This window comes from Pteropus alecto, unplaced genomic scaffold (genome assembly GCF_000325575.1).
Source record: "Pteropus alecto unplaced genomic scaffold, ASM32557v1 scaffold5, whole genome shotgun sequence".
Classification (NCBI taxonomy): domain Eukaryota; kingdom Metazoa; phylum Chordata; class Mammalia; order Chiroptera; family Pteropodidae; genus Pteropus; species Pteropus alecto.
This window is the reverse complement of record NW_006441953.1, coordinates 32,082,462-32,090,722: the sequence shown is the minus strand read 5'-3', so window position 1 is coordinate 32,090,722 and position 8,261 is coordinate 32,082,462. Positions and strand designations below refer to the sequence as shown.

Below are 8,261 nucleotides of genomic sequence, written 5' to 3'. Positions count from 1 at the left end.
ACTGGGCGAGCGGCCGCTCTGGGCACCAGGCCCTCCCGCAGCGCAGCCCCGACACGCTGGCGGCTCCGTGGTCCCCCGCGCACCTCTAGCTTCGCTCTGTTCCCCGCCGCAAGGCTTGGGTGGTGGCATTTCTGGATTCTTTCCAGCACCAACAGCTGCTCTTCCGTCGGCCTTCCGGATAACAGCGATTTCAGGTCCTCGCAGGCTTCAGGGGCTGTCAAGATAGTGAGAACGACTCTTGTTCCTGGCAACGGACGCCCATCCTCAGCACAGCATCAGCAACGTTACTTCTTTTGCCTTACTGAGGGACGAGCCAACCCACTGGTAAATACTGCATCACGTCTCTGGCCACAAGGCCATGTGCACACCTGGTGCGTGCTCCAGTGGGTCCCAGGTGTCAGGGCTGGGCGTGGGCACCGAGCATGGCCTCTGTGGAGGACGGACCTGCAGCCCATCTACGGGGAACCTGCCTGCGCCCCGAGGCGAGCCGACAGCACCAGGCTGTTCAGAATGAGCCGGAAGGAGCCACACGAGCAGAGCAGTGTCACCCCCAGACCCCTACTGACCGGAGGCTGCTGTCACGCAAGCCAGCCTCACCCGCGAGTCTGTCCTCTCTGGAAACAACCTTAAACCAGAGGATGACGTAGGACTGTGTACGAGAACTGGACGATTTCTCTCTGTGTGCCCGAGAAAGCGACAGCCTGTTCTACGTAAGATGTTCTGTGGCCGAACAAGAGTGCCCAGGTCTCTGTGCTGGGTCTCTGCGGCAGCCATCTGCCCACCGCAGAAGGCTGACCTTTAAAAACCGGCAGGAAGACACGTCTGCGGGGAGCTGTGTCTGCCCTCACCCTGCTGTGGGCCCACAGAACTGTCTGCGGTACCGCGGCCAAGGCTGACAGTCGTGCCAGGCCCGACAGGCCCCAGGACACACTGGACAGATGCTGAGGAGGTGACTGTGCCCATCTACCAGCCAGGACTTTACAGACAGGGCGTGCCGAAGCATCCAGGAGGACACCCTCAGTCCCCACTACCCCGCGAGGCTGACTTATGGCCACGCTGAACGTGATCGCGAGCTCTGAGAACCCGGCCAGCCGTCACCTGCGAACACGTAGGGCAGCTCGGTGCTGGCGGCTTCCCCACTGCCGCCTGGCGACACGTGCCCAGAAGCCCGCTGCTGCGCCTGCCCTGGCCGCTCGCTCTCCCCCTCGCTCTCTCCGTCAGATTCCAGGTCTGAGTGGCCCTCTGAGCCACTGCTGTCCTCTGCATCGTCCTCCCTCGTGTCCTCGCCCGCATCCTCTGCGCTCTCACGGTCGCTGGCCTCCCCGCTCTGCTCTTCCTCGACGTTCATCTTTCCGTCCTAGGACAGAATGCGGGCGTCACGAGCCGGGAGACAGCGGCTGGGCCCCCTGCGACTACGCCGGATGTGCACACACGCGCTCTCGCCCCACGCTGCCTCTGTCCACTGGCTCGGGCCTCCCAGCCCACCCCCTTCGATGATGCCCTGACCTGCAGGGGCCACAGGCCCGGGAACCATGTTGCCCAAACCCTCCTCCAGGACACTGGGCTCCAGCAGCCACCACCAGCTTTGGGGACAGGTGACAGTGGGGACAGCTGGTTTCCTGGCACTTGGGCTGCACCTGGAGGTGGTGGGACCCCAACATCTGGGATGTTTACAACTTCCATTTGTGATAAACCTATTAAACAAAATCCCAGAAAATGTGTTTTTTTTTAGATTAAAAGGGAAAACCAAGGCAAACGTCTTACTTTGTAGGACAGCAAACGCCTGTCATCTTGATCTAGTATGAAGCCATCACTTAAGTCATCTGCTGACGTATGTTTGGGTTTAGTATCTTCATCCTCATCCTTTCCACGCATCCTTCGGAGTCTGTCGGCCTGAGCGGGACAGAGAGGACTCGTGAGCCGTGCCCGTCGCATGCGTGACGAGGAGGCAGGCCACCTGCTCTCCTGCCAGTCCACCGTGCCCAGCTCTGCTTTCAGGCTGGGTCAGACGTGCAGATACATGGCATCCTTTGGAAAACGCTATTTAACAAAAATAACAACAAATACTGTGGCAGAACTATTCTCCCGTCACCAGGAAGGCGAACCTGTCACCTGAGGTCCCTCTGGCCAAACGCGCCAGCCTGCCCGACCCTCGCTTGCCGATCTGTAGCTTGGGGGGACGGATGGCTCGCAGCGAGGCCCACCGTGGGCCATGGGAGAGCACGTGGCGGACCCGGGAAGAGGCCCACGATGCAGCCACAGTGCAAAGGCCAGGTGTGGGACAGCATGTGTCTTTCAGTTGTGTTTTAATATGATGAAACTTAAAAAAAAGTTTTTAAGGCACAGAAAAAAGTGAAGAAGGCAGAATACTATATTGTTAGCAACTGTTTTGAGGTAAGAGGTCTGTGTGAGTTGTCCATTTTATATATGGTGTATCTGCCTATTACCTATACATTTTTGCCCTTACAGTCCAAAAAAAATACATTTATAGCAAAATAAAAAAACTTTAAATAGCCTCAAAAAAGTCCCTGATTCAAACCGAGTGTCTTCGTCTCGCCTTACAAAACAAAGCAGTGAGGCCTGAGACGAAGGTCGCAGAGGTCCCCAACACGGCTGGGGCTCCCCAGTGCCAGGCTGTCACCGTCGCCCGTACCTCCAGGTTCTTGAGCCGCTCCTGTTCCTCCTTCGCCAGTTCCTCTTCCGTTTTCATCCTGTTCGAAGGCTGTGCCTTCATTTCAAAGCCAAGCTCACGAACCATCACGTCGTATGCATCAGGCTAGGGCAGAAAGGAGGACTGTTTCATCCTGAGTAGTTTTTTTTAGGAGAAAAGGCCTATGCGGCTCACTAGCTTCCTGCATGTTCTACTCGTGGCTGACGCCATCACGGAAGGAGCCGACCCCACACCCTGAGTCTTTTCTTCTGGGGGAGAAGTTGTTCTCATCAGACTTGAGAATATTTTTAGGTCACATAGGACTCTGAACTTCTAGAAAGTTCTCCTCAAACTATATCTACTCTAATAAAACTAAACACTGCTTAGCCAGGTGTTAAGCCCCCAAGGGAGAGCTCAGGTGAAGGTTACAGCAACGGCGGGGTGACTCACAAAGCCCCCCCAACGGCCTCATGACCAGGTGAGAGCCTCGTTATTTCCCAGAAACCAGCTACTCAAACAAACGCAGCTTTGTCAGTGAGTGGGACTGAGGGGGTGCGGTGGGGACCAAATGCCGTTCGCAGGGGAGACAAGTAAACGAATTAATTTGAACCCGGGCTGGCGGTCCCCCGCACTGGGAAACTGCCATGCTCTTTAGCGAACGTTTTCGAGTGGACGCTGAAGTCATCTTTAGTCTACTTCCACCCTGAGGTCACACGTTTCAGATGACCTGCTAAAAGTTCTGCAGAAACTTAGGTCCTAACAGAAACGGGGACCAGAGGTGGTGACGCCAAGGCCCCAGGCCAGGAGGACGCCTGGTCATGGCTTTTTCTCTAGAGAAGGTGGTGTCCGCAGACGTGCGCTCGGCGTGCGCCCGCACCACAACCCACCGTGGGTTTCTCCTGCTCTCTGTTCCCCGGCTTGGGCGCCCTGCGTGCCAGGAGCGCCCGGATCTCCCGCCAGTCCTGGTCCAGCTTCTCCGTGAGCTCCAGGGCATCTTCTCGCCGGGCTTGTCTCTCCCTCTGGGAAGGAAGCAGAGCGCGCACCGTGACTGTGAGGCTCCGGCCACAGCCGATGCCCGGATGTGCCAACGGGAAAAAGAGACCGTGGGGATCAGTGTCCCAAAAGCAAGGTACGGAATCCCATCAGACGGCGCTGCCGCGGAAACTACTCGCTGTGGGCGGAACGCGGTGATGCTTTGCAAATCTGGACACACGTCAAAACACGGAAACCAACCAACCCACAAAACCCAGAGCCACAACGAACCACCAGCAGTACATATGCTTGATGAAGCTTAAAATACTCCTGTTCGAAACGAATGCTTTTACTGAATTCATAGAAAAGGGCAAATCCGGCCGGGAAATGTGCAGGGACAGACGGCGCGAGAACACGCAGGGCCGTGTCTCTGCCGTGACCAGCGCACCTTCTCCCGCTTCGACTCCGCGATGAGCTCCTCGATCAGTTCTTTGCGGGATCTGGGTCTCTCCCCGTCCTCGCCCGGCTGTGGTGCCGGCTTCTTGTGAAGGGGCTCGCCGCCTCCAAAATGCGCCGCCGTCAGCTCGGCTGCAGACAGAGCAGAAAGTCTGCTGTGAGGCCGGGGCACCGCCCTCTGCCAGTTTCCCCAGGCGTGGCCCTGGGGACTGACCCCAAGTTCAAGGACGACGCCTCACACCCACCACTGGCCTGAGACCCCAGGCACAGTGGCGCCTTAGCAACACCCAGGACAAGCCACTCGCAGGAAACCCAGAGACAGAAAACCACCAACTGGCCATACCCCAGGGAGTGGAAACACGGCCGGGTTGCCAGGGCGTACAACAGAAATCAAACACGGGGAGGATCACCGAATTGGAGGGGGGAAAAACCCTTTAAAAAATCCCATTCCTTGGATGAGAAAATAGAGGCTGAGATGTTAAGTGACTTGCTCCAAATCTCATACCAGTAACAGAAAGTCTTTTAGGCTTTTTTTCCTAGCTGCTACCTGTTGCTTTCTAACTCCACCAGCCATGGGGCGGAGCTGGGGTCCACAGTCCTGCACCCCCGCCACGGCCATTTGGTACTTTCTCGTTGAAGCTGCCACAGGGTTACCTCCCTGCCACACCTGTGCAGGTGGACAAGCCACCCTGTTCCTTTGAGCTCCTGGATGAAATGAGCTAGGGTGAAGTTCAAATAAGATCGGGGATATGGAAGTGCTGTCTCAGCCTGCAAAGCCACGGCCTCCTTATCGACAGCTACAGCTGCATCCGCATACTCACCTTCGTAAAGTCCTAAAACTAAAACAGTAAGACGCCTGTTTCACGTGGAATTTCTTGAGACTGACGATCTGTGACACGTTACCCAAGGATATTTTTCAAGGTCTCCAAGAAGGGCAGGAAGAAAGCCCGACGCTGAGCAGACTGCCCCCGTTCCCAGCCCTTACCGGACAGGGCTCCCCGATCCTCGGCGTCACTGTCGCTATCGACAATGTCATTATGCTTTTCGATGTCTGCCAAAGACTGGCCGTAATGAGTTAATTCTTCATCTTCGTTTAGGTTGTAGATGTTTTTTTTTTCATGTTGTCGCTGACAGAAGAGAAAAAAAAAAGTCTGTTTCCTAAAATTTGCACATCCCTTTAATAGTAAAAACTAAGTATTTTCTATTACTTGTGCAACACGACAGTGTAGCCCAAGCAGCTTTAAGATTGTTCTCGGTTATCTGAGTCATGATTCACTATAAACAGAACCCGCAGAAGGCAAATAACTCGACAGATCGGGCTAAGCTTCCGGTACGTCACACAGCTTTACGTTCCGCTATCTGCTCGCTCTCCACCCGCCCGAGGCGAAGGCAGCCACTTTAGTCAAAACTCTGGGACACAGCACTGCCATGCACTCTGGTCGAGCCGCTCGTCCACCCAGCCGAGATCCGCAGAAGGCTGCGTCCCCTTTGGCCTGGCCAGACCAGGGACGGGATTTAAGGTCCCCCCAGTGTACCCAGTGAGCCAGTGCCCACAGACCCGCGGAAACTGCCTTCTCCTTGTGCTTGACTTCTGTGTGAAAGGGCGGCTGAAGGTACCTGCCAGCTGTTTGCCATACCTGCTGTTCCAGAGCGAACCTCTTCAGCATCTTCTCCTCCAGGCTTACGTTGCTATTGTACTCCCCAAGGCGCTTATCCACGAACACATTGGACTTATCCCTCTCCTTGTATTCTTTTAGTAAAGTCCGGCAGCGCTACAGGAGAGATGATAAACAATTGCACAAGGGACCTGGCACTGCGCTCTGAGGCTTGCTGACCTGAGTTCCCAAAGGGGAAATGCTCCCACAGGGGACACAATGGCTCTAATGCGTTGGAAGATGCATGCCACCTGGCCGTTTTGTGTGCCTCTGGCCACCGAAACCAAGTCCACCCACCCGAGGCGAAGAAAAAAAAGGGGCTCTTCTGCTGGCTGCAAAGAGAGTCCTTGACGGCTGAGGGGACCTGGGCTGCTGCAGTGCAGTGGAGGCTGAGGACCAGGGCGCCTCAGTGCTTCTGTGCCCAATGTGAAGGTTAAAGAGAAATGACAGCCGCCGGACAGAAAGCAGGACTGAGCCCTGAGAGGCCACCGCGCCAGGCGAGGAAGCTGGCGGTTCTGGCTGAGAGGATGGAAACACTTTCCCCAAAGCACCAAGGTTCTACTAATTCCTCCAGATGCCTGAGCTTCTTCTGGGGCCCGAGCACCAGGAATCAGAGGAAGCAGCGAGGCTGGCCGGCCTCCAGCCCTTCCGCCCCCAGCCCCTCAGCACTGAGGAGGGACCTGGACCCGTCAGACGCCAGAGGCCCGAGCAACCTATGTCATTTAGGTGTGGGGCTTGGGAAAGTATCAGAGTGATGACTTGGGCTCACCCTTGAGATCTGGAGGATAAGAAACTTTTTGGACAAACTGAGTTGTAAAAGGCAAAACAAGGACAATAGGTTCAGGCCAGCTTGTGAAAGAGAGTGACAATGACAAGCTGAGACATTTAGGGATGATAGCTACTGTTTGGAGAATCCTTACTGTGCTAAATGCACGATCTCACTCGATTCTTACAACCACCACGATCGATGAAATGTGTATTATCCCCACTTTAGAAATGAGAGGACTGAGGCTGAAGTGAACACAAACGTCTGTTCTAGAGCCCACACTATCTCATCCCCCACAGCTGCCCTGGGCTGCGTAATGGGAGACTTGTCGAAATCAATGGGAAGTTTGTCTTGTTTACAGTACATACTGCCAGCTCCATACTCGCAGTAAGGATGACATCTGATTCAATTTGAAGACCAACTGGATCGCACACTGTGTAACAGAATACAGAGTATGTGCCCTTAAAGGCAGTGGCCAGAACAGAGCTTAAATGTAAGTGCTCAGTGGAGCATAAAGTCTTCACAGACGCTAAAACCCAGTGCAAGCTCCAGCCCTTCCCAGCGATATGTTAGGAAATTCACACGTCATTTCTGTGCCCTAATTTTTTTTTACCAACCTACTAATGTGTCTTCCTCAGAGAAACAATAAATATTGTTCAACAAACCAATGAATAGGTAGGTCTTAGAAGCTGCATATAGAATGCCACTTGTGGAATTGAACTTGAAAGGTACAGAATACTCTGGGACCATCAGCACAGGACAGATAAAAGCTATGACACTTTCCATAGAAGGTAGCATTTCAGTTACCCCGCAAGGGACAAGGTCATGTGCTTCAAAGGAGAGATACCTTCATTCTTCAAACATCTATTGAGCAACCTATGTAGTCCATTATTCTGTGAAGAAAAAAGATCTATGGTCCCTGAACCAGCAGAGTTCAAAGTCTAACAGAGGATGCCATGGCAGCACAGAAGTGATGACTCTGCCTGAGGGAGCTGGATGAGGAGTCCCACGTGTGCGGGGACGGACAGTTTTCCAGGGAAAGGTCATCCTAGCCCATGCAAAAGCAGAGACGTCAAGATAAGAACAGTGACTGGCACAGGAGGTATATGCCCCATGACACCAAGCTGTACCGCACACTGTCCTAAAGACTTTAAAGGGACACATTTGATCCTCCCCAGAGCCCTACGATCTCCATGTCACGGATGAGGAAACTGAGGCGCGGGGAAATAACCAGCTTGCCCAAGGCCTCCCAGCTAGCTACTGTGTGGCCCAAGTCCTGGCCGTCCAGCTGCCGAGTCTGGCTGCGCAGAAAGAGGTTCAGACATCACGCAGGGGCGCGCGGTGGTCAGGTTCAGAGTCGACAGACAGAGAGGCCGGGCGGGGCGCTCCCGAATGAGCCCGCAGGGGTAGGCGCTGTCCCCGCTCTCACGCGCGGCCCGGGACAGGGGGCGTCCATCCCGGAGGGGGTGCCCACTGGGGCGGGGGGCGCCCGCTTACCTTCTGGATGGCCCGCGCGCGCGACACCCCAGGCAGCCCCACGTCGTGGCGCGTCTTCCTGCCCAGGACCTGGAACTTCTGCCTGTTGACTTTTACTTCGAACGGGTTTGAGTTGGGCCTTGTCCCGCCACCTCGCGCTCCCGCCGGAGTCTTCGTGCGCGCCCCGGCCGCCCTGGCCTTCCCCATGGCGTACAGTCACCGCGCCCCAAGACGCCCGACCCTGCGCGGCCTCTGAGACCCGGCGGCGGCGAGCCCCAGGCAGGCG

The 8,261-nt window shown here is 55.4% G+C and overlaps 1 protein-coding gene across 3 annotated transcripts in view; it reads right to left on the bottom strand.

Annotated features, from left to right (window-relative positions):
• NOP14 (NOP14 nucleolar protein) overlaps nt 1-8,255 on the bottom strand; it is a 17,015-nt gene extending 8,760 nt beyond the window's left edge. For all 3 annotated transcript variants that reach the window (XR_001517542.2, XM_006919024.2, XM_025051822.1), the window contains exons 1-9: nt 7,997-8,255; nt 5,716-5,850; nt 5,064-5,205; nt 4,071-4,210; nt 3,538-3,669; nt 2,654-2,776; nt 1,765-1,893; nt 1,099-1,357; nt 84-214 (exon numbers count right to left, since the gene is read on the bottom strand). Coding sequence is in view for 2 of the 3 variants with exons in the window: in XM_006919024.2 (XP_006919086.1) it covers nt 84-214; nt 1,099-1,357; nt 1,765-1,893; nt 2,654-2,776; nt 3,538-3,669; nt 4,071-4,210; nt 5,064-5,205; nt 5,716-5,850; nt 7,997-8,182 (1,377 nt within the window). In the remaining variant the exon portion in view is untranslated. The remainder of the gene's footprint in view (nt 1-83; nt 215-1,098; nt 1,358-1,764; nt 1,894-2,653; nt 2,777-3,537; nt 3,670-4,070; nt 4,211-5,063; nt 5,206-5,715; nt 5,851-7,996) is intronic.
• Nucleotides 8,256-8,261: the final 6 nt, after the last annotated feature.